This window comes from Oncorhynchus keta, chromosome 8 (assembly GCF_023373465.1).
Source record: "Oncorhynchus keta strain PuntledgeMale-10-30-2019 chromosome 8, Oket_V2, whole genome shotgun sequence".
In the NCBI taxonomy this organism is placed as follows: Eukaryota; Metazoa; Chordata; class Actinopteri; order Salmoniformes; family Salmonidae; genus Oncorhynchus; species Oncorhynchus keta.
The window spans coordinates 16,794,493-16,820,385 of NC_068428.1; the positions used below are offsets into that span (position 1 = coordinate 16,794,493).

Genomic DNA, 25,893 nt, shown 5'->3' on the forward strand with positions numbered 1-25,893 from the left:
CTGAGTCTCCGGCGATGGTCGGCAGTCCGGAGCCTCCAATGACAGTCGATGGTCCAGAGCCTCCAGCGACGGTCTGCGGTCCAGAGTCTCCAGCTACGGTCTGCGGTCCGCAGTCTCCAGCTACGGTCTGCAGTCCAGAGCCTCCAGCGACCGTCTGCGGTCCGGAGCCTCCAGTGATGGTCTGCAGTCCTGAGTCTCCAGTGACGGTCTGCAGTCCAGAGCCTCCAGCGACGGTCTGCGGTTCAGAGCCTTCAGCGACAGTCTGCAGCCTAGAGCCTCCAGCGGGGCTTCCCAGCCCAGTGCCTCCTGCGAGGGTTCCCAGTCTGGAGCCTCTGGTGACGATCTCCGGTCCGGAGTCTCCGGCGACGATCTACGGTCCGGAGTCCATGACGACGATCTACGGTCCGGAGTCCCCGACGACGATCTACGGTCCGCAGTCCCCGGCGACGATCCACGGTCCGGAGCCTCCGGTGACGATCCACGTCCGGAGCATCCGGTGACGATCCACATCCGGAGCATCCGGCGACGATCCACGGTCTGGTTCCTCCGGCGACGATCTACGGTCCGGAGTCCTCGGCGACGATCTACGGTCCGGTTCCTCTGGCAACGATCCATGGTTCGGAGCCTCCGGCGACGATCTACGGTCTGGTTCCAGGGAAGCGGAGGAATCAGCCAGCGGAGCGGGGTCTACACCCCGAACCGGAGCCGCCACCGAGGCTAGATGCCCACCCAGACCCACCCCCAAGTCAGGTTTTGCGGCCGGAGTACTGTCACGGCGGGTACTGTCACGCGGGTACTGTCACGCCCTGACCTTAGAGCCTTTTTATTTCTCTATTTGGTTAGGTCGGGGTGTGATTTGGGTGGGCATTCTAGTTTTTCTATTTCTTTGTTGGCCGGGTATGGCCCCCAATCAGAGGCAGCTGTCTATCGTTGTCTCTGATTGGGGATCATACTTAGGCAGCCTTTTTTCCACCTTTAGTTTGTGGGATCTTGTCTATGTATAGTTGCTTTCTGCACTGCATGTAGCTTTACGTTTGTTTTTGTATTTATTTATTTTTTTCGGTGTCATTTAAAAGTAAAATGTATGCTTACCACACTGCACCTCAGTCCAATCCATCTCTAAACGAACGTGACAGGAGGACTGTTCCTTCTACTGACAGTCTGACTGTAAAGAGAACCGCTTTTGACAATGCGTACTGTTGATGACGATCAGCCGAGTAAGAACTGCACGGCAGAGAATCTACCACTGTGTTATTTCTACCCCTCTGTGATGATTGTGGAATTCTTCCTGGCTCTACCGCTCAACCTCTCAGTGCTTTATCTTTTATATTCAAGATGAAGTTCTGGAAATCTAACAGCAACAACATAAAGGGGAGTGGCGGAGTACAGAGGGTGGAACTTGCAAAGCCATGTGGTTCATGCTGTTTCTGAACCGAGGTGCCAGTATCGCCTTCCTGACTGGGATTTCAGTTGATCCTTACTTTAATGTTGTTCATCCTGGGAAAAATAACTTCCTTAAGGTCTTTAAAAAGTCTCCTCATATCTCTGTCATCATCTGGCTACTGCTGCTCCCGCTGAATATCCCAGCCATGCTGAAGACCTTTGAGTGCTGTAACAGTTATGGGCGTAAAATGACATCGGTTGAGGACGTTACTGACACTTTGAGAGAGGTTGTGTTTTTCGCCCAGATTCTCATCCCTTTCTTTGTGTTGGTCTACTGCACGGTCCACAATGTCAACACACTCAAAAAGAAGCAGGGGATAGGACCAAGCTGTGTCGAGCAGTGTTTCTGGTCACCTCAGTTGTCTTGGTCTTCTCTTTCTATTTCCTGCCTTGTACCATAGCAACAATGGTTCTGTTGATTGTGAGAGTTTAGAATTTACCCAGAGCAGAAGATATAGCCGTCTCTGACGGTCTCATGGTTTGATCCTACATGGATTGTCTAGTGGGCCCAATTGTGTACTGCTTAAGCAGCACTAAGTTCAAAAGCCTCGACCTGACAACTTATTGCCCCTGTCTAAAAATAGGTGAAAGCACAAACTCGGCAGAAAACAACTCAAATCCAAAACGCAGCAACAATGTAACGCAGCATAGTAGGTTAAATACTTTAAATACTTACTTACTGTTTTATGACTGCATTAAGACTGTTTGTTCTCATCATGAAACATTCATGTTAGTTTGCTAAACCAGACTATGATTCACTACTTGCTTCTGTTATCGTCATATGTCGTCATCTGGTTTCTTTAACCAGTGATGTCATCAAGTTAAACCACTCATAATGACTCTGTTGTTGCTAATTGTCTGGATCAAATAAATATTCCTCTTAAGTTATGTTTATTTATTTGTTACTACAGTACTACTACTACTCTTGATCAGGCCAATGCTTATACTTTTTTATATAGTGTGAGAGTATTATTTCTTCCCTTATGATTTTATTATTGGAAGTTGATCAAAATATTTGATGAGCTTCTGTTATCATACCATATACTGCAGTTGTTACAACAAAAACAGACCACGATGTGGTCATCCATACTTCTTACCATGGAGGGAATGTGTCAGAACAGGACCCGCCTTAGGCAGCCATCCATCTCCTGAGGGAGGTGAAGCGTAAACGTTTGATCTCGGATTGGACCTCTGTGGATTGGCAGAGAGACCAGAGGTATCCACTCCAGCAGCCAGAGCAGGCATCAGGCCCAGCCACTGGGCAGAGAGAGAGGGGGATAACAGCAGTCCTGCCGATGAGAAACAGAGAGAGACTTTAGGTGGAGGATTTAAAAGGTTAAATTCCTAAGTGACAGAGGAAAATACTAGGTCTTGTTGTTACAAGGAAGCATTGCCCAAGAGCTCCTCTAGTCAACACAGCAATTTTACTTTATGTAAAAAAATAATTAAAAACATTCATTGTCAAGGCCTTTCACTAAATATAACTGGAAAACATTTGCATGTTACAAAACAATACTTCAATAATGTAAATAAAGATCATTTAATAAACAATTATGAATAAAAATAGATTCTTGCTTGTATTGCTTTTGACTTTGGAATGAAATAGGTAACTTATCTCACAACATCTCACAAAATTGTATTTTTAGTAACTTGGCCCGGTGCCTTTAACTCTAAGTAAATGCACTTAAATTAAATCTTTAGGTTACGTTCCTTGACAGTTTAAGGCAGGGCATTGTCATCTGCTATTTTTATTTAATATCCTTATTGGTCATTTCATCGGATAATCACGTTTCCTTAGAAACTATGTGTGAAGGAGAGCCTTCACTATGGACTAAATGACTATTGTTAAATATATGGATTCAAAGTATTTATTGCCATTTTAAACTATAAATTATTGTGATGCAGTGTTTTTTCTGCATTGATTTATTTAATCCATAACCTGCGCTTCTATCATCTCCAAACATGTCCTGTTGTAGTGCATTGCTCATTGTATTGCCTAATTTGGTGGGAGGGGCTTATCAGCACGGTGGCCTTCAACGTGTAATCAGCTCCTGTATTTTCTTAACAAGGTGTGTTTCCTGACTGTGTGGAAGAGACATTTGTCTTAGCCACCAGCCATGTGTGTTCCATTTGTTAGTCTGCTGTTTTAAAAAAAAACTTTTTTCTCAGTTCCTCTTTTATGCCTTTTAGATGACAAGGTATCGGCCAGCCTGTCACAATGTCTATGGTCGTTATGAGGCTTGCCATGTCAACATTGTTTTTAGATCAACCCAAGATAAAGATTCATGCACACTTCTGTTCGTATAGATAAGCCCTCAAGCCACACCACCTGATTTTCTGTTCCTGTGAATATGAGACAAAACCAAAGAGTTTGCATGTAGATTCCTTATATTTTTATTCATGCACTTGTGGCGGACACAGAAAGAGAAACATTATGTATCTTTATTCAAAAGGGGATTAATAGGCTGGTTTTGCAGAGTTCTGTAATTCCGGCTGAAGTACAATGGATGCCGTCCATCTTCAGAACACATCCTCAAACACTGAGGTCGATCACTGCAACGCGGGGAATCAGATGATATACAAAGTCTTCTCCAAAGTGATGATGGTGGAATTCACTCTGGCCTTGCCTCTCAACCTGTCAGTGCTCTACATCTTCCTCTTCAATATTGTGGTGGCAGGTCTTCTGCTGGTGATATGCTTGCCAGCCAAAGCCTATCACTTCCAGCATGGAAGCCTAAGTGAGAACAAGCTGGTCTGTAAGGACATGCTCTTCATGTTGATTTTGAACCGAAGGACCAGCATCGCCTTCTTGACTGTGCTCTCCATCGATCGTTACTTCAATGTGGTTCATCCTTGGAAAAATAACTTTGCCAAGACTTTAAGAAGGTCTCCTCATATCTCTGTCATCGTCTGGCTACTGCTGCTCCCCCTGAATATCCCAACCATGCTGAAGACCTTTGAGTGCTTTAACAGTTATGGGCGTAAAATGACATCGGTCGAGGACGTCACTGACACTTTGAGAGAGGTTGTGTTTTTCACCCGGATTCTCATCCCTTTCTTTGTGTTGGTCTACTGCACGGCCCACAATGTCAACACACTCAAAAAGAAGACGTTGGGGAATAAGGCCAAGCTGCATCGAGCAGTGTTTCTGGTCAGCTCAGTTGTGCTGGTCTTCTCTGTGTGTTTCCTGCCTTGTATCATAGCTAGGATAGAGCTATTGATGGTCAGAATCAAGGATCAACACAATGCTGAGACCATTGCGGTTCAGATCTATGACGTTCTCATGGTTTTATCCTACAGTGACTGTTTGCTGGACCAACTGGTGTACTGTTTCTGCTACTCAGGGTTTACAGATGTGTACATGTCAAATAGCTGTCCCTACCTATTGAGCTATAAAAGATCCAATGGTTCCACAGTCACAGATGAACAAAAGTTGACCTCTCCCCCACTGCGGGACAAAGTGTGATTTTATTCCAGATCTACAGTACTGTATAGTCAATTACCCATGATTGCAAAAAATCTGTACAGACAGGTATGCTTAACGTTAATTTTGAACCGTTTCTCTTAAATAATGCAGTATATACATATGAGATGAGTGATATGTAAACATTATTAAAGTGGCATTATTAAAGTGACTAGTGATCAATTAAAAAAACGTCTATCATTGCTATGCAGACGACACACAATTAATCTTCTCCTTTCCCCCTTCTGATGACCAGGTGGCGAATCGCATCTCTGCATGTCTGGCAGACATATCAGTGTGGATGACGGATCACCACCTCAAGCTGAACCTCGGCAAGACGGAGCTGCTCTTCCTCCCGGGGAAGGACTGCCCGTTCCATGATCTCGCCATCACGGTTGACAACTCCATTGTGTCCTCCTCCCAGAGCGCTAAGAACCTTGGCGTGATCCTGGACAACACCCTGTCGTTCTCAACTAACATCAAGGCGGTGGCCCGTTCCTGTAGGTTCATGCTCTACAACATCCGCAGAGTACGACCCTGCCTCACACAGGAAGCGGCGCAGGTCCTAATCCAGGCACTTGTCATCTCCCGTCTGGATTACTGCAACTCGCTGTTGGCTGGGCTCCCTGCCTGTGCCATTAAACCCCTACAACTCATCCAGAATGCCGCAGCCCGTCTGGTGTTCAACCTTCCCAAGTTCTCTCACGTCACCCCGCTCCTCCGCTCTCTCCACTGGCTTCCAGTTGAAGCTCGCATCCGCTACAAGACCATGGTGCTTGCCTACGGAGCTGTGAGGGGAACGGCACCTCAGTACCTCCAGGCTCTGATCAGGCCCTACACCCAAACAAGGGCACTGCGTTCATCCACCTCTGGCCTGCTCGCCTCCCTACCACTGAGGAAGTACAGTTCCCGCTCAGCCCAGTCAAAACTGTTCGCTGCTCTGGCTCCCCAATGGTGGAACACACTCCCTCACGACGCCAGGACAGCGGAGTCAATCACCACCTTCCGGAGACACCTGAAACCCCACCTCTTTAAGGAATACCTAGGATAGGATAAAGTAATCCTTCTCACCCCCCCCCCCTTAAAAGATTTAGATGCACTATTGTAAAGTGGCTGTTCCACTGGATGTCATAAGGTGAATGCACCAATTTGTAAGTCGCTCTGGATAAGAGCGTCTGCTAAATGACTTAAATGTAAATGTAAATGTAGTGATCCATTTATTAAAGTGGCCAATGATTTCAAGTCTGTAAGTAGGCAGCAGCCTCTGTGTTAGTGATGGCTATTTAACAGTCTGATGTCCTTGAGATAGAAGCTGTTTTTCAGTCTCTAGGTCCCAGCTTTGATGCGCCTGTACTGACCTCGCCTTCTGGATGGTAGCGGGGTGAACAGGCAATGGCTTGGGCGGTTGTTGTCCTTGATGATTTTTTTGGCTTTCCTGTGACATCAGGTGCTGTAGGTGTCTTGGAGGGCAAATACTTTTCCCTCTGTGATGTGTTGTGCAGACCGCACCACCCTCTGGAGAGCCTTTGTGGGCAGAGCAGTTGCCGTACAAGGCGGTGATACTTTTGTGCATTGTGCATCTGTAAAAGTCTGTGAGGGTTTTAGGTGACAAGCCAAATTTCTTCAGCCTCCTGAGGTTGAAGAGGCGCAACACTACACTGTCTGTGTGGGTGGACCATTTCAGTTTGTCCTTGATGTGTATGCCGAGGAACTTAAAACGTTCCACCTTCTCCACTGCTGTCCTGTCAGTAGGGGGGTGCTACCCTGCTGTTTCCTGAAGTCCACGATCATCTCTTCTTTTTTTGGACGTTGAGTGAGAGGTTGTTTTCCTGACACCCTCACCTCCTCCCTGTAGGCTGTCTCGTTGTTATTGGTAATCAACCCACTACTGTTGTATCTTCTGCAAACTTGATGAATGAGATGGAGGCGTGCATGGCTACACAGACATGGGTGTACAGGGAGTACAGGAGGGGGCTGAGCACACCCTTGTGAGAACAGCATTCTTACATAGGTATTCCTCTTGTCCAGATGGGATAGGGCAGTGTAAAGTGTGAGGGCGATTGCATCGTCTGTGGACCTATTGGGGCGGTAAGCAAATTGAAGTGGGTCTAGGGTGTCAGGTAATGTGGAGGGGATATGATCCTTGACTAGTCTCTCAAAGCACTTAACGATGACAGAAGTGAGTGCTACGGGGCGATAGTCATTTAGTTCAGATACCTATGCCTTCTTGGGTATAGAAACAATGGTGGCCATCTTGAAGCATGTGGGAACAGCAGACTGGGATATGGGAGAGATTGAATATGTCCGGAAATACACCAGCCAGCTGGTCTGTGCATGCTCTGAGGATGCGGCTAGGGATGCCGTCTGGACGGGCAGCCTTGCGAGAGTTAACACATTTAAATGTCTTACTCACGTTGGCCACGGAGAAGGAGAGCCCACAGTCCTTGGTAGCGGGCTGCGTTGGTGGCACTGTGTTATCCTCAAAGCGGGCAAAGGTGTTTAGTTTGTCTTACACTTCCTTATAAACTCACTCACAGAATCAGCGTATACGTCGATATTACCCTCTGAGTCTACCAGAAACATGTCCCAGTCCGCGTGATCAAAACAATCTTGAAGCGTGGATTCCGATTGGTCAGACCAGCGTTGAATAGCCCTTAGCATGGGTACATTGTCTTTGAGACTGCCTATAGGAAGGGAGGAGCAAAATGGAGCTGTGGTCAGATTTGCCGAAAGGAGGGCCTTGTATGCCTCGTGGAAGTTATAGCAGCGGTGGTTGGTGTGCGCGCCTCCGAAGTCTGACCAGAAGACCACTCCGTCTTCCTCTTCTCCGGCGGCGTTGTTTTGGGTCAGCCTCTGGAATCAGTTCAAATGCCCTGGGACAAAGGATCCGCTTCGGGAAAGTCGTATTCCTGGTCGGTCGGACTTACTTGGGCTGATGATGTTTAATAATGATTTTTTAGAAGGTCTATGTCCCTAGAGTTGGAACATGTGTGATAGCAGTGGACTAATGGTAGCTTTCTGTGTAATATGTAACAGTATGTTTTTGGATTGTAACTTTGGTGATAGAGTCACCAAATTGCACACACAGCTAGAACAGGGTTTTATAAATACAGTGGGGCAAAAAAGTATTTAGTCAGCCACCAATTGTGCAAGTTCTCCCACTTAAAAAGATGAGAGGCCTGTTTCATCATAGGTACACTTCAACTATGACAGACAAAATGAAGAAAAAAAATCCAGAAAATCACATTGTAGGATTTTTTATGAATTTATTTACAAATGATGGTGGAAAATAAGTATTTGGTCACCTACAAACAAGCAAGATTTCTGGCTCTCACAGACCTGTAACTTCTTCTTTAAGAGGCTCCTCTGTCCTCCACTCGTGACCTGTATTATGGGCACCTGTTTGAACTTGTTATCAGTATAAAAGACACCTGTCCACAACCTCAAACAGTCACACTCCAAACTCCACTATGGCCAAGACCAAGGACACCAGAAACAAAATTGTAGACCTGCACCAGGCTGGGAAGACTGAATCTGCAATAGGTAAGCAGCTTGGTTTGAAGAAATCAACCGTGGGAGCAATTATTAGGAAATAGAAGACATACAAGACCATTGATAATCTCCCTCGATCTGGGGCTCGACGCAAGATCTCACCCCGTGGGGTCAAAATGATCATTTACATTACATTTACATTTAAGTCATTTAGCAGACGCTCTTATCCAGAGCGACTTACAAATTGGTGCATACACCTTATGACAACCAGTGGAACAGCCACTGATCACAAGAACAGTGAGCAACAATCCCAGAACCACATGGGGGGGACCTAGTGAATGACCTGCAGAGAGCTGGGACCAAAGTAACAAAGCCTACCATCAGTAACACACTACGCCGCCAGGGACTCAAATCCTGCAGTGCCAGACGTGTCCCCCTGCTTAAGCCAGGACATGTCTAGGCCCATCTGAAGTTTGCTAGAGAGCATTTGAAAAATCCAGAAGAAGATTGGGAGAGTGTCAAATGGTCAGATGAAATATAACTTTTTGTTAAAAACTCAACTCGTCGTGTTTGGAGGACAAAGAATGCTGAGTTGCATCCAAAGAACACCATACCTACTGTGAAGCATGGGGGTGGAAACATCATACTTTGGGGCTGTTTTTCTGCAAAGGGACCAGGACAACTGATCTGTGTAAAGGAAAGAATGAATGGGGCCATGTATCGTGAGATTTTGAGTGAAAACCTCCTTCCATCAGCAAGGGCATTGAAGATGAAATGTGGCTGGGTCTTTCAGCATGACAATGATCCCAAACACACCGCCCGGGCAACGAAGGAGTGGCTTCGTAAGAAGCATTTCAAGGTCCTGGAGTGGCCTAGCCAGTCTCCAGATCTCAACCCATAGAACATCTTTGGAGGGAGTTGAAAGTCTGTGTTGCCCAGCAACAGCCCCAAAACATCACTGCTCTAGAGGAGATCTGCATGGAGGAATGGGCCAAAATACCAGCAACAGTGTGTGAAAACCTTGTGAAGACTTACAGAAAACGTTTGACCTCTGTCATTGCCAACAAAGGGTATATAACAAAGTATTGAGATAAACTTTTGTTATTGACCAAATACTTATTTTCCACCATAATTTGCAAATAAATTCATTAAAAATCCTACAATGTGATTTTCTGGATTTTTTTCTAATTTTGTCTGTCATAGTTGAAGTGTACCTATGATGAAAATTACAGGCCTCTCTCATCTTTTTAAGTGGGAGAATTGGTGGCTGACAATTGGTGGCTGACTAAATACTTTTTTGCCCCACTGTATATTTCAGGATGTTGTGTTTCCCTGAAAATAATCAGAATTCATGTAAACATTAGTTGTCCAGAAAAAAGTGGTATTTTGGGATAAGTTAAGCCACCTACAAACTTCTGTACTGAATGAAATGTTACCACTACCTTTTTAAAACCATGTCTATCTTTATTTCCCCAGACACAATTTAACACAACCACAATTGCTTTTTTTGTCTTTTAAATATTTTAAGAATCTTTTAACACAGGCTTAACAACTAACGCTATGCCCTCAACACTTTGTACCTTTATTGACACTTTTAACATAGGCCAGGCCCTGTTGTTACCTCATATCCCAGTGATAATGCCTTATATTACGCCTGGGATGAAAACACGCTCAACTTACCCCAAGACAAACATTCTGACAATATTAGCCCACACAGCTACAAGGATTCACTTTCATGCTAGGTTTAGGACCTCATATTGAAGCGTATAGAGTGGGGAGTGGAAAATTGAAAACTAGCTGTTATTGGTAGAGAGGTTTGTTACCAGGCAGGCCAAAACTCCATCACACCAAAACAGGCTGAAAGGATTTTCAAACAGCTCTTACACTAAAAGGGCATTGTATCATAATTTGCACAATTTCACAGTACTATTCCAGCCTCATAGTGTGGAAATATATATAAAACACAGGAAAATCCTGTTTTTGACTGCACTAGGCCTATAAGTCATTTCCCACTGGCTTTTTCAGGGCGAAAACAAAGGTAAAGTGAAAACTCAGCTAAACGCCATGGTACATTGCACTTTAACCTCATTGGATCTTTTGTGTAAAGAGCTTTTTGAAGAAAGTAAATGTAAGTGGACATGAATGGATAGCAGCTTTATGTGCTTTATACATGTCTCTGATTTATCACTGGAGATTATGCGACGGTCCTTATACACACCTGTGGCTGTTCATTAGTTCAGAAAAACCTGTTTAGCCTGAAAAGATTAGTGCTGCTACAAGATGAAATTCCATGTAGTTTCTTAAATTACCCAACAGAGCATTGTGTTATTGCCTCTGTGTACTGGACAAATCTTAAGCAATCACTGCCTTGGAGCTGACATGATCTTCTTAGTAACCTCAAAAACAAATGATAATCTCTAAACTATCAACACTTTGGAAAGTCCCTTTGGACTAAATCTATCTTCAAGATCATCAAATACAGTTAAATGGACTAAATTGACTTTGCACTTTCTAACAAAATACTACTTTGTAAACATATTTCATGCCTTTCCACTGAATGAATTTGTATTTGCTACTTGATGGTGGTTGTTTTACGTTGAGCTCAGTCAGTCAGTACCCACCTGGCCCCATGAGGGAGAGGAGTCTGCTCTGCTCCTGTACAATTCTGTGTAGCTGCTCCACCTGCTGTTGAACTAGCTGCTCCTGTTGCCCTGGGCCCTGCACCGATGCAGACATAGACAACACTCAACACACAGCAGGGTCTGTTGACAGCTTCACCATCACTATGTTATACCACAACATAAATTAACCTTTAATCATCACATGCACAGGATACAGCACGAGGTGCCTTATTGCTATTAAAAACTCATTACCAATGTAATTAGAGCAGTAAAAATACCCGTGGTATACGTCTGATATACCGTTGTTGTCAGTCAATCAGCATTCAGGGCTCGAACCACCCAGTTTATAAATGGTAATACAACTGGTTGTGGTAGAATATGTACACATAGGATATACAGTATAAATGATGAGGGTGTCAGGAAGCCTACCACAAACCTCCGAGGTGCCTTATTGCTATTATAAACTGGTTACCAACGTAATTAGAGCAGTAAAAATAAATGTTTTGTCATACCCGTGGTATACGTCTGATATACCGCGGCTGTCAGCCAATCAGCATTCAGGGCTCGAACCACCCAGTTTATAAATAGTAATACAACTGGTTGTGGTAGAATATGTACACATAGGCTATACAGTATAAATGATGAGGGTGTCAGGTAGCCTAGCGTTTAAGAGGGTTGGACCAGTAACTGAAAAGTTGCTGGTTCGAATCCCTGAGCCGAAGAGGTGAAAACTCTGTCGATGTGCACTTGAGCAAGGCACTTAACTTTAATTGCTCCTGTAAGTCGCTCTGTATAAGAGCATCTGCTAAATATGACTGTTATTTATAAGTAGGTTAATAAAGTAAATAGTGATCTTTGTTGAACAGTTGAATAGTACAGCAGCATTGACAGTGTATGTGTGTGATTATTTGTATGATTAGTGCTATATTAAAATGATAGCCAACAGCGCAGGGAAGCAGTTTTACATGAGAGTGTCAATGTGAATGAAGTGCTGTGCTACATGTACACATTGATCAATAATGCTGCTTCAACTAGAGTGAAGCAAGTAAAATGGGTTTAAGTGGGTAAAATACCCTCAATTCAAGTAGTTTTGAACACAACTGCAAATTGGTATGTTACTGCCACCTACTGGTAAGCAAGAGTGCATGCATCAAATCAGTGAGTAAAAGCAATTCAGACTGAAACTTGAAACAAATATGTCTACAATAGTAGGCTACGTTGTATGGTATAAATACACTACTAACCTGCTGGAGAGCTCTCTGTAGTATTAGTTGTCGTGTAGTTTGTACTGATAAGGCATCCTCCTGTGAGCCTAGCTCAGCTGCATGAGGGTTCAGGTGGGTCCTCTGGTTATCCATGTCTTGTGTTCCAGTGTTATGTGGCTCCTGTCGTTGTACTTGGCCCAGGTCTGCCTCTGGCTCAAACGATCCACCTGATGACCATGTTCTCAGGCTATTGTTGTCCATGGGGATTTCAGCTGACATTATTACATTCAGAGATGCTTCATGAAATACTCTTGATTATCACCTTCTGTTAATTAACAATGGCATGTTTTTGAGTAATGTCTGGTCTCTGCAAGTTGGAAAGAGAAATGTAGGGAAGGTTGTAATAGGGTAATGTGGGATAACTTACTCTACATTTTTTAAGTCATTCTAACAAAAGGATTCTGATTTAAGTTGAGCTAATGTTTTTTTCATTTAGAAAACGTGATATAAATCTAATTAAGTTACAGCTACAAACTTTTTTTTACACGGAGTGAACTAAATATTAGGAACACCTGCTCTTTCCATGACCCAGACTGACCAGGTGTATCCAGGGGGGATATTTACCCCACATTACCCGAAATGTTTTACTTGAATAGCTCACGTGAGGTTTTGCACAATATCCTACATTATATGTGTATTTCTCTTAACAACAAAAAAGCAAAGTACGTTTCTAACTTTTTTTTAAATTGTTGAGTTGTCTTGAATAGATTATTAGTAGAAAAGTATACATTCCATGAAACAGCCATTCATTTTTATTATAGTAAGGTAAAAACGTACCTTTTTCTTTAAATCAAATAAAAAGACATAGTTCCCTTCGCTTTGGCGTGTCTCTCCCAAGAGTAAGCTACACTCATGTTTTATTCGTCGCCAGTGGTTACTGTTACTGTAAACATCAACCTCCAATGAGAGAAAATATGAGTTGTTTTGTTTACTCTACCATTAAATTAACAAATTACTCATTCGTTGAAAAGGTCGTATACAATAGTAATGTAGAGTGAGAAATGTAGGCTAATGGCTATGGAGGGCTAGGCATACATTGTCTCTAGCTAGAAGCATATAGTCAAGAACTGTATTGCACATTTAAGGAGTAGCGGTTGAATGAATCGTGTAGTATGGCGCCAAACAATGGCATTTTCGGCGGTAAAAGTTTCAGAAGTTTTTTTCTGATATGAATTCTTTTAAGATGGCCAAATAAGGTAGGCTATCTGACATTGGCTATTGGCCAACAACAATAGTTTTTTTAAAAACATGCAGATGCAGTCAAAAATATTGATGTATCTATCTGTCATCCAGCCATGTAATGTCGTTCCCACTTCCCGCCGAGGTGACGTGTACCCAAAATGAAGGTTTGCCAGAGAGAGAGAGAGAGGGAGAGTAGGCCGATTGTGAAATACAATTCCTACAACTAATAGTATGGTATCATTATATACCTATAATTACCCCTCTCGGTTCACCTTCCCTGTCTCTCATACCTGAGGCATAATGAATGAATGAGAGGGAAGCCGTTTCAGTAATTCTTGCAAAAATAATATCAAGTACCTGAAATGAGGCGATTCAGTGAATTACTCAATTACATAAGTAGGTTGTTTGGTAAAGTTCTGTTTGTAAAAGAGGACATTGGTCTCTATTAGCTGATAATTAACCACCAATATCGATTTTACACAAAACTAGTATACACAGATCATTTGTTATCAAAATGAAATGCTCTGAAACAAAACATCTGAAACGTTTAAATCTACTTTCATGTATTGCATTAACCTATTGATTTTTGCACTAAAACATGTCACTAAACACTACCTCTGTCTTTGATTTCTAATAGGGGTTTTGAGGTGTGGCTGTACATACAGAGTGTCACAACATTATTGATTAGAATACAAATCCCTCATACAGTATAACAATTAGTTATGGATGAAAGATTTCACAATCAGTTAGGCTGAAAGGAGCTGTAGCCTACTGTACATCATGACAGTACTATGTATGTGAAAGGAATAAAAGCCCATTGACAAACAGAGCCTGACCTCTGCTCCGTGTCCTTGTTAGGCCAATGATTGACTGATGACTGAAATCTATCTATTTTGTCTCAATGACATGGTTTAAACGACACAAAACGTATCCCACTGGTGAGTTTGTACGCACTGCTTGACAGTGCTGCATCATGGACCTGTACAAAGCAGTGTTGCTAGGCTTCCTTTTCTCTGCAGGTAAGATACAGCTGGCATCATTTTACACATTTTAAGTTGAAGTGAACTGAAGGACTCCCACACAGTGTTTATACTTGCAAATTGAGCATTTATTCACAAATGAGTCCTATCTGTACACTGAAGTGTTTTGCTAGGTTCCTGTGTTCATGAATTTACTTCAGATGTGCTTAGTTCTTTAATCTCATAATTTTGTAAGATTATCTTCTGTCAAACCTTAAAACTGTATTCTTCTTCTTACTGTGTAATTCATCTTGCAGATAGGCCTACTGTACATTGTATTGTAACTCATTATTAGCCTTTATAAACTGGGGGCTCGAGTCCTGAATACTGATTGGCTATACGGAGCGATTTACAGGAGCAATTAAGGTTAAGTGCCTTGCTCAAGTGCCCATCGACAGAGTTTTAACCTCGTCCACTCAGGGTTTCGAACCAGCAGCTTTTCAGTTACTGGTCCAACCATATATATAATAACCCTCGTGAACGCTAGGCTACCTGCCACCCTCATCATTTATACTGTATATCCTATGTGTCCATATTCTACCACAACCAGTTTAATTACTATTCATAAACTAGGTGGTTCGACCCTTGAATGCTGATTGGCTGACAGCCGTGGTATATCAGACGTATACCACGGGTATGACAAAACATTTATTTTTACTGCTCTAATTACATTGGTAACCAGTTCATAATAGCAGTAAGGCACCTCTGGGGTTTGTGGGTTATGGCAAATATACCACGGCTAAGGGCTGTGTCCAGGCACTCCTTGATGCGTCGTGCCTAAGAAGAGCCCTTAGCTGTGGCATATTGGCCATATACCACAACCCCTCGTGCCTTATTGGGCTAGATTTACTGCTGTATAATAAGTAGGCTACTGTGGAAGAATGAGTAAATACAATATGTTTTGCACTGTATTTAAGAGTAAAAGGAACAATGTTGTGTTAAAACACTGTTCATTACACAAACATTTCTATGTATTTCTCTTAGTTGTAAATGGTTTTCAAATAACTTGTTTTTTTTGTCTGTGGTGTATGTCCACTCCACAAATGGCTAATCTGTCAATATACCTTCATGTTGCAATCTCTATCCTATAGTGGTCTTTAACAGCAGTTTAGCCCTGAAACCATTGAGTTTTAGCTTTGCATCACAGAGCAATTGTAAGCAAATTCAGTCTTACTATTTATTTCTTATCTGTTTGTCTATTCAGTCAGTGCGGGTATCCTGGATGAATATGCAAAAACAGAGGGCGCCCGGATTATGTCTATACTGAAGAGGGAGTACTCAGTAGGCACGGTCATAGAATGTGCCATCAAGTGTAATGCTGAAACAGCTTTCACTTGCAGGTAACTTAAGGCATATGGCCATTACATGAACAGCGATATTGATTTACACATGAGTTACATAGTCAGATTTCATTCTGAATGTTTCTTGGCAGGTCCTTTATATACATTGAAAAGGATCAAGAATGTTTGACAATACCTGCAAACACCAAAACAGAGCAAGTTCTGAGAAGAACCAGCACAGCTCTCTACGAAAAGAAAGGCAAGTCGTAAAGCCTTTCAGATTCTCTCGATAAGTAGCTAGGCCTGAAAGGGCTTCCTATCATCATTAATGCATAATGATCTAAATGTAGGACTGTGAGTTTCATGTGATTGTATTAGTCCACATTATTTTCGGTTAATATTTAGCTAACCTCTGTGGAGAGTCCAGTAAGAGGTTTGGACTGTGTCTGTAAGCAAACAGAAGAGGTGATGCAGATTATCTAAACAACCCAGGCCAATCAGTCTTTCAGTGGGAGGTACATACGGTATATCAAATACATACTGACCACGTCTCAGATAGTAAAGGCCTGATGATGCTTTTTGATTACCCAAGAGGGGTATTTAGTACATTGCTGAACTTGCCTAATAAAATCTCAAAGATTATTAACCAATCCACCCACCTGCTACTGTTGAGACATGCTATTCTATGTATTTATAGTGTACTTGATGGAGTGTGTGAATGGAATCGGTATGGACTACAGAGGAACGAAGTCCAAAACAAAATCCGGGAAGAAATGCCAGAGATGGGCATCAAAATACCCCCATAACCCCAAGTATGTTCACACACACACCTACAATATTTCTCATATTCCTATAAAGTATTTTATTGACATATTATTGACTACAAGCAACTTGTGTGGTTAGATTTCTTTGCAGCAGAAGTAAATTCACAGAATCATTCCCACAGCATGACCCCTGCAACACACCCCAATGCCGACCTGGAGTCCAACTTCTGTAGAAACCCAGATGGCGACAGCAAAGGACCTTGGTGCTACACCAGAGACCCTGAGACCAGGTGGGAGACCTGCAACGTCCAGGACTGCAGCGGTACCCTTAATATCTTGTTATTTCCCCACTGCCAATAAGATGATCAAATAGCTGATGTCATGTTGGTATAAAAAGTTAAAATCCCAAAAGCAGATTACACTCTTAGAAACAAAAGTGCTATCTAGAACCTAAAAGGGTTCTTCGGCTGTCCCCATAGGAGAACCCTTTGAAGAACCCCTTTTTTTTGGTTCCAGGTAGATCCCTTTTAGGTTCCATGTAGAACCCTTTCCACAGAGGGTTATACATGGAACCCAAAAGAGTCCTACCAAGAAACAAAAAGGGCTCTGCTATAGAGACAATTCAGTTGACTCGCTTTTTTAGTCACTTTTCCTCATCACAACATCACTTTGTTAATACAGTGGGTGTAATTTGGAAGTGTTTTATTTCTAAAGTGCTGTTGTTTGTCCCACAGAGGAATGCATGCACTGCAGTGGTGAGGACTACAGGGGAAAGATCTCTACCACTGAGAATGGTTACACCTGTCAGCGCTGGGACGCCCAGAAACCTCACAACCACGGCTACAGTCCCAGCGCGTAAGAGACTTTACTGTCTCTCTATGTAATATTGGATAAATAGGGAAAGGGGGATAACAAGTCAGTTGTACTACTGAATGCCTTCAACTGAAATGTGTATTCTGCATTTAACCCAACCCCTCTGAGTCAGAGAGGTGCAGGTGGGCTGCCATAATTGACATCCAGTCTTCGGCACCTGGGAACAGTGGGTTAATTGTCTTGCTCAGATGCAGAATGACAGATTTTTACCTGGTCAACTTGAGGATTCGATCCAGCGACATTTCAGTTACTGGCCCAACGCTCTACCCACTAGGCTACCTCCAGTTTATATGTTTACCATGTGCTCCTTCATCTGCCCCTCTTGACCTCTTCCTGTGTCCCTTTCCCTGTCTCTCTAGTCTTCCTGAGAAGTACCTGGAGGAGGACTACTGTAGGAACCCAGATGGGGACCCCAAACCTTGGTGCTTCACCACCAGCCCCTCCAAACGCTGGGACTTCTGCTCCATCCCTCGCTGCAGTGAGCTTTCACCCTATCTTTTCTATCTCTCCCCTGTCCCCTCTGCCCACCATGACCCTACTAGTGACTGTCATCACATTCATGTCTTTTAGTCTTTTCTTTCATTGGTTTCCCATCTACCTTTTGGTCAAGTTGTTTTTCTACTCCGCATTTTCATCGTCTCACCAGAAGAGGCCAATATAGCACCTTCTCACACCACGTGTAAATAAATTGTTGTGTGTACCACTTAATTATCCGATTAGTCCAAAATATTTTTAAGCAAAATTCAGTATTTCATTTGACCATACTTGTTCACATATTGGTTGTTTGTGTCAGTGAATTTCTCAGTTACTATCGAGAGGCTTTTCTATTTCTTGATTTCAAACCCGGCCTTTTGCACATTTTTGTTTGTAGTATAGTAGACTTTTTGAGACATGAATCGTGTATATGTGCCATTCAGAGGGTGAATTGGCAAGACTAAATATTTAAATGTCTTTGAACAGGGTATTAGGTGCCAGGCGCACCGGTTTGTGTCAAGAGCTGCAACGCTGCTGTGTTTTTCACTCTCAACAGTTTCCCGTGTGTATCAAGAATGGTCCACCCCCCTAAAGGACATCCAGCCAACTTGACATAACTGTGGGAAGTATTGGAGTCAACATGGGACAAAATCCCTGTGGAATACTTTTGACACCTTGTAGAGTCCACGCCCTGTCTCAATATTAGGAAGGTGTTCCTAATGTTTGTTATACTCAGTGTATATTATTGTCATATGCAGCAAATGTCCCAGCAGAATTTTTACACACTATATTCTGGTCTTTCCATGTACTGTACTTTTATATAGACTGCACATCCATGTTTGGTTTCATTGACTCTCCCCTTTTACTGTGCCTAATTGACCAATTTGCAGCTACAACTTCTGAGTCTGTTGGAGAAGATCAGCTTGAGCAAAGTGAGGTGTAGAATGACTGATCTACAAATAGTATTCCCTTGCCAAATAATAGGTTTTGTGCGATCAAGAATCGCAAAGCTCCGTTTTTCCTGGCTCAGGTGATACCTCGCCCGAACACACGATCACAACCAGACGTTGATTAATTGTTTGAAGACAACTTGGGTCAATTACAGAATATTTCCTAGGATTTTCTACCTGCAGCAACACTTGCAGGATAATGCAGAAATACCAGTAAAAGCACAGTGCCTCATTTATGGAGCAAAAAGCAGGACCCTCCCCATGACCCCTGCTCTTTCACATGAAAATAATTCAAACATGAGTTTACTCACTCTGCCTTCTCTCTCCCTTCTCTCTCCCTCTCCCCTAGCTTCTGAGCCTCCCACAGTGGTGGAGGAGCTCACCTGTAGCACAGGCGACGGCGGTGCCTACAGGGGAACTGTTGCTGTGACAACGTCTGGGAAAGCCTGTCAGGTCTGGGCAGCTCAGACGCCCCAAAAGCACAACAGAACTCCAGACAACTACCCATGCAAGTAAGATCAACCCACGGGATTGGGCAACTTGTTTTTACTTAAACAAGAGCAGAGCATTGCATTTGTCAGTGTTTTAATGTCTTGAAGATGCAGACTGACTGTGACTTAACCAATATGAGTGGTTGTTTGTGTTCCTGTCAGAGGCCTGGACCTGAACTACTGCAGGAACCCAGACAATGAGAGGATGCCCTGGTGCTACACTACAGACCCAGAGACACGTTGGGAGTACTGCAAGGTGCCTAGCTGTGGAGACGTTCCTGGACCAGGTCACTTTGCACTGTCGTGTGATGATTATGATAATGCATTGGATTTATATAGGGTGCTAAAATTGCTATACACTAACTACATAATGAAACTCATATCATCCACTATCAATCCATACATCCTACATTTTTCACCAAAATTAATATTTGGTTAACAGGGTTCATAATATTTTTGATGTTCAGATGACGCAGCTCCCACTCCAGCTGAGGAAGACTGTTATGTGGGCAGCGGGAGTGAATATCGTGGCATGGTGACAGAGACCATCAGTGGGAAGAAATGCCAGTCCTGGAGCTCGATGACACCCCACAGTCACAAGAAGACACCTCAGGACTTCCCTAAAGCGTGAGGCCTAGAGCATAGTCAAATATAATCTCTATCTAGATCATCTGTAACTTTATTTCTGTATTCTACTATCTGGTCATTTAAAGTAGAAATTGGGGGGGGGTCAATGAAATTGATTCTATGACTCCAAGTATCATGTGTGTATTTATATATATACACAGTACATACAGTTGAAGTCGGAAGTTTACATACACCTTAGCCAAATACATTTAAACTCAGTTTTTCACAATTCCTGACATTTAATCCTGTTAAAAATCCCCTGTCTTAGGTCAGTTAGGATCATCAATTTATTTTAAGAATGTGAAATGTCAGAATAATAGTAGAGAATGATTTATTTCAGATTTTATTTCTTTCATCACATTTCCAGTGGGTCAGAAGTTTACATACACTCAATTAGTATTTGGTAGCATTGCCTTTAAATGGTTTAACATGGGTCAAACGTTTCGGGTAGCCTTCCACAAGCTTCCCACAATAAGTTGGGTCAATTTTGGCCCATTCCTCCTGACAGAGCTGGTGTAACTGAGTCAGGTTTGTAGGCCTCCTTGCTCGCACACACTTTTTCAGCTCTGTCCACAAATTTTCTGTAGAGTTGAGGTCAGGGCTTTGTGATGGCCACTCCAATACCTTGACTTTGTTGTCCTTAAGCCATAACTTTGGAAGTATGCTTGGGGTCATTGTCTATTTGGAAGACCCATTTGCAACCAAGCTTTAAGTTCCTGACTGATGTCTTGAGATGTTGCCTCAATATGTCCACATAATTTTCTATCCTCATGATGCCATCGATTTTGTGCAGTGCACCAGTCCCTCCTGCAGCAAAGCACCCCCACAACAAGATGCTGCCACCCTTGAGCTTCACGGTTGGGATGGTGTTCTTCGGCTTGCAAGCCTCCCCCTTTTTCCTCCAAACATAACAAAGGTCATTATGGCCAAACAGTTCTATTTTTGTTTTATCAGACCAGAGGACATTTCTCCAAAAAGTACGATCTTTGTCCCAATGTGCAGATTTTTATTGTGGTTTTGCAGCAGTGGCTTCTTCCTTGCTGAGCGGCCTTTCAGGTTGTCGATATAGGACTATATACAGTATATTGCTGTGGATATAGATACTTTTGTACCTGTTTCCTCCAGCATCTTCACAAGGTCCATTGCTGTTGTTCTGGAATTGATTTGCACTTTTCGCACCAAATTACACTCATCTCTAGAAGACAGAACGTGCCTCCATCCTGAGCAGTATGACGGCTGCGTGGTCCCATGGTGTTTATACTTGCGTACTATTGTTTGTACAGTTGAACGTGGTACCTTCAGGCGTTTGGAAATTGCTCCCAAGGATGAACCAGACTTGTGGAGGTCTACAATATTTTTTCTGAGGCTGAATTCTTTTGATTTTCCCATGATGTCAAGCAAAGAGGCACTGAGTTTGAAGGTAGGCCTTGAAATACATCCACAGGTACACCTCCAATTTACTCAAATGATGTCAATTAGCCTATCAGAAGCTTCTAAAGCCATGACATAATTTTCTGTTTAAAGGCACTGTCTTCTTAGTGTATGTTAACTTCTGACCCATTGGAATTGTGATATAGTGAATTATAAGTGAAATTGTTGGAAAATGTACTTGTGTCTTGCACAAAGTAGATGTCCTAACCGACTTGCAAAAACTATAGTTTGTTATTAACAAGAAATTTGTGGAGTAGTTGAAAAACAAGTTTTAATTACTCCAACCTAAATGTATGTAAACTTCCGACTTCAACTGCATATTTTGGGGGGCAACTGCACGCAGATACATAAAAGCGTTCATCTGACTCAATTGCAGTATTGAATCGCAGTACATACAGAATTGTGAGAATCGCAAGAATCAAATTACATATTGTATTGGCACCTACACTACCGGTCAAAAGTTTTAGAACACCTACTCATTCAAGGGTTTTTCTTTATTTTTACTATTTTCTGCATTGTGGAATAATAGTGAAGACATCAAAACTATGAAATAACACATATGGAATCATGTAGTAACCAAAAAAGTGTTAAACAAAATATATTTCAGATTTGAGTTTCTTCAAATAGCCACCCTTTGCCTTGATGACTGATTTAAATAAATCATAGGCAGTGTTACCATTAAAGCACCCCCACACCATAACACCTCCTCCTCCATGCTTTACAGTGGGAAATAGACATGTAGAGATCATCCGTTCACCCACACAGTGTCTCACAAAGACACGGCGGTTGGAACCAAAAATCTCCAATTTGGACTCCAGACCAAAGGACAAATTTCCACTGGTCTAATGTCCATTGCTTGTGTTTCTTGGCCCAAGCAAGTCTCTTCTTCTTATTGGTGTCCTTTAGTAGTGGTTTATTTGCAGCAATTCGACCATGAAGGCCTGATTCACACAGTCTCCTCTGAACAGTTGTTATTGAGATGTGTCTCTTACTTGAACTCTGTGAAGCATTTAATTGGGCTACAATTTCTGAGGCTGGTAACTCTAACGAACTTACCCTCTGCAGCAGAGGTAACTCTGGGTCTTCCATTCCTGTGGCAGTCCTCATGAGAGCCAGTTTCATCATAGTGCTTGATGGTTTTTGCAACTGCTCTTGAAGAAACTTTCAAAGTTCTTGAAATGGTCCGTATTGACTGACCTTCATGTCTTAAAGTAATGATGGACTATCGTTTCTCTTTGCTCATTTCAGCTGTTCTTGCCATAATATGGACTTGGTCTTTTACCAAATAGGGCTATCTTCTGTATACCATCCCTACCTTGTGTTGTGACAAGGTAGGGTTGGTATACAGAAGATAGCCCTATTTGGTAAAAGACTAAATACATTAAGGAAAGAAATTCCACAAATGAACTTTTAACAAGGCACACCTGCTAATAGAAATGCATTCCAGGTGACTACCTCATGAAGCTGGTTGAGAGAATGCCAAAAGTGTGCAAAGCTGTCATCAAGGCAAAGGGTGGCTTTTTCAAGAATCTCAAATATATTTGGATTTTTTTGAACACTTTTTTGGTTACTACATGATTCCATGTGTTATTTCATAGTTTTGATATCTTTACTATTATTCTACAATGTAGAAAATAGTCAAATTAAAGAAAAATCCTTGAATGAACAGGTGTTCTAAAACATTAGACCGGTAGTGTAAGTATGATGATATCGTATCGTGAGATCCCTGGCAATTCCCAACCCCAATTTTAAGCCAAACAAGGTAATATGTCATTATTCAGTGTCTGAGGACATTAGATGACATGTCTTTTACCTATATTTCACAGCGATTTGAGAAGAAACCTGTGTAGAAACCCTGATGGAGACCGTGCTCCATGGTGCTACACCACTGACCCCTCTGTTCGTTGGGAGTTCTGCGCTGTGGAGAAATGCCCAACGCCTCCCAAGCCTACTTCTAAGCCTGACCAACCTGACAAGCCTGACAAGCCCGATCAGCCCAAACCAACACCCAATCAGACACCCTTAGATGGTCATCCTTTTTAATCCTTTAATCCATCCATTCAATCTACATTGTCAATGTTCAGGGGAGCAATTGATTATATTATATACTGATATCGTTTTCTGTTGACGTTCAGATTGCAAGGTGGGCAATGGTGGGACATACAGGGGTCCTACTTCTATGACCATGTTGGGTGTCACATGTCAGAGGTGGAGCTCCCAAAGCCCCCATCAGCATTCCAGTTTCAACCCTGAATCCCACCCTGACAAAGGCCTGGAGTCCAACGTAAGTCCATGGAATTTAGATGTACTTTATTTAAAGGCTCTTTTTGACCATTTTAATTGAAAACAATCACAGTAAGCTACTTAATTGTTACCCAGAAGTTATTTGATATTGAGCTGCATTGGGCCTTTAAATATTGTCAAACAATACTGTGGAAGTACTGCATATGATAGAGGAGACATTTGGGAAGATGCACTTCAATTAATTCAGCGTCTTTTTTCACTGTTAGAATTGCAGAAACCCTGACAATGACGTGAATGGACCATGGTGCTACACCACAGACAGAAACAAAAAATGGGACTACTGCCAAATCCCAGATTGCGGTATGTGGCCCACATTTAAATACAGTTTCTGTTAATCATTATACATATGGCTGTGCTGAAACAAACGTGTTACATCCAGAACAATTTGGTTACTGTGTACATGGTAGAATGCACAAATAAAACTGTCTTTTTGCTCTTCAGCTGGCTTGAAATGTGGGCAGCCGGTTACAAAACCCAAGAGGTGTTTTGGTCGCATCGTTGGAGGCTGTGTGTCCAAACCCCACTCATGGCCCTGGCAGATCAGCCTGAGGACCAAGTATGGAGGACAGCATCCCATTCCCTTTCACAAATTGTATTAATGTATTGATATTTCCATCCAGACAGATAAAACAATATATCTCTTGGATAACTAACTTCTTCACTCTTCTGTCTGTCCTCCTAAAGCACTGGTGTTCATTTCTGTGGGGGAACTCTGATCGCCCCTCAATGGGTCCTCACCGCTGCCCACTGCCTGGAGAGGTGAGAGAGCAGTCCGCATTAACTCAGTTGTCTTGAGGTTTATTACTCAATAAATGTATACCAACAAGAAGAGCAGCTGTACATACACTATACTGTGTAGTAGTGGCTGAGTGATAGCCTCTTACACAACAGAAGAAGAGCATTACTTTTTAGTAATGTTTACTGTGAGGCCCTAATGGATTAAATAAAAGTTTGTCTTTCTATGTTTGTGCGTAACAGATCAAAGAGGCCGTCTGCCTACAAGGTGTTCATGGGAACCCACACAGAAAGGGCAAATGAAGCGACCAAGCAGGAGCGTAACCTGGAGAAACTGATCCTGGGACCTGACAGGACAGACATTGCACTGCTGAAGCTAGAAACGTGAGTGAGGCCAGAAAAACTCAATCAAATTTGTCACATTTGTCTTGCTGTTTGGAAGTCAGAGGCTGTAAAAAACACTTGTGTGATTGGTTGCAGCCCTGCACTCATAAATGACAAGGTTTTACCAGTATGCTTACCCGAGAAGGATTACGTGGTACCACCTGGAACAGAGTGCTATGTGACAGGATGGGGAGAGACACAAGGTTCAAGAGTCATGCATGTTTTTTTACCCTTGTGAATTCTCTCATAACATTAGACAGAATTAAGTAATTCTTCTGTTCAGGACTCCATTACTTTTGTTGTTGCAAATGTAGCAATTCTTTTCTATATTTTCTGACATTAAATATTGATTTTGTGTTTGTAGGAACTGGTGGAGATGGGCTCCTCAAGGAGACGGGCTTCCCTGTTATAGAAAATAAAGTGTGTAATCGTCCTGCCTACCTGAACAACAGAGTCAAGGACCATGAGATGTGTGCTGGGAACATTGAAGGGGGAACAGACAGCTGTCAGGTATACATGCTCAGCAACAACTAGTAGTCATTGAATATCAGTGAGGACTGTGTGGTTGGTTGTAAACTGCAGTTTCCACAGTGATTTTAAACATAACTGTTTTAGAGTGATGATGATAATGGTGGTAATGATGTTTTTGACCTCTTCCAGGGTGACAGTGGTGGCCCTCTGGTGTGTCATGCCCAGAACAGCTTTGTCCTCCAGGGAGTGACATCCTGGGGTCTGGGCTGTGCCAACGCCTTGAAGCCAGGAGTGTACGCCAGAGTATCAAAGTTTACGGATTGGATTAACAGTCAGATGAAGATTCATTCTTAACTCCCTACTCTCCATAATCTGGAGAAATGTGTCATTTGAGCCACAAATCTAGTTTTGTTAAGAATTGAAAGTACAAATTAAATACTTGTGGTAAGTGTCAGAAATTGCAAGGTTAATTATTTTTGTTAAGAAAACAAAATAATGCAATTGTTTAGCAATGCAATTATGTTCTAGCCTGGAAGACAGCGATGGTGTTCGGCCACATGTTCAAAAATTTAAATAAAACAGCTGACATTGTGTAGCAGATTGTGTGCAATTGGGATCTTGAAT

At 42.5% G+C, this 25,893-nt stretch overlaps 3 protein-coding genes across 7 annotated transcripts in view; 2 read left to right on the top strand and 1 right to left on the bottom strand.

The window, feature by feature from the left end:
- The window catches only part of si:ch211-140l13.3 (centromere protein J), a 31,805-nt gene extending 18,331 nt beyond the window's left edge, over positions 1-13,474 (bottom strand). Inside the window, exons 1-4 of one of the 5 annotated variants that reach the window (XR_008140773.1) lie at positions 13,062-13,472; positions 12,264-12,591; positions 11,020-11,116; positions 2,541-2,732 (exon numbers count right to left, since the gene is read on the bottom strand). Coding sequence is in view for 3 of the 5 variants with exons in the window: in XM_052523558.1 (XP_052379518.1) it covers positions 2,541-2,732; positions 11,020-11,116; positions 12,264-12,503 (529 nt within the window). In the remaining 2 variants the exon portion in view is untranslated. Of the gene's footprint in view, positions 1-1,092; positions 1,232-2,540; positions 2,733-11,019; positions 11,117-12,263; positions 12,592-13,061 lie in introns of those variants that run through there. The other 4 variants (XR_004826303.2, XM_052523558.1, XM_035774851.2 and 1 more) reach the window with 4 other exon arrangements.
- Positions 1,190-2,185, top strand: gpr31 (G protein-coupled receptor 31). Its single transcript, XM_035774857.2, is given in 4 exon segments — positions 1,190-1,319; positions 1,322-1,366; positions 1,369-1,752; positions 1,755-2,185. Coding segments are annotated over 4 exon segments (990 nt in total).
- An 846-nt stretch (positions 13,475-14,320) lies between the features above and the next one.
- plg (plasminogen) lies at positions 14,321-25,867 on the top strand. Its single transcript, XM_035774852.2, has 19 exons — positions 14,321-14,485; positions 15,690-15,825; positions 15,918-16,024; positions 16,463-16,577; positions 16,712-16,851; positions 17,264-17,384; positions 17,762-17,880; positions 19,176-19,338; positions 19,480-19,604; positions 19,785-19,944; positions 23,202-23,404; positions 23,511-23,659; positions 23,886-23,979; positions 24,121-24,235; positions 24,364-24,438; positions 24,658-24,798; positions 24,895-25,001; positions 25,163-25,308; positions 25,459-25,867. Exons 1-19 carry the CDS (start codon positions 14,440-14,442, stop codon positions 25,621-25,623), a joined length of 2,427 nt encoding a protein of 808 aa, XP_035630745.1. The 5' UTR covers positions 14,321-14,439; the 3' UTR covers positions 25,624-25,867.
- Positions 25,868-25,893: the final 26 nt, after the last annotated feature.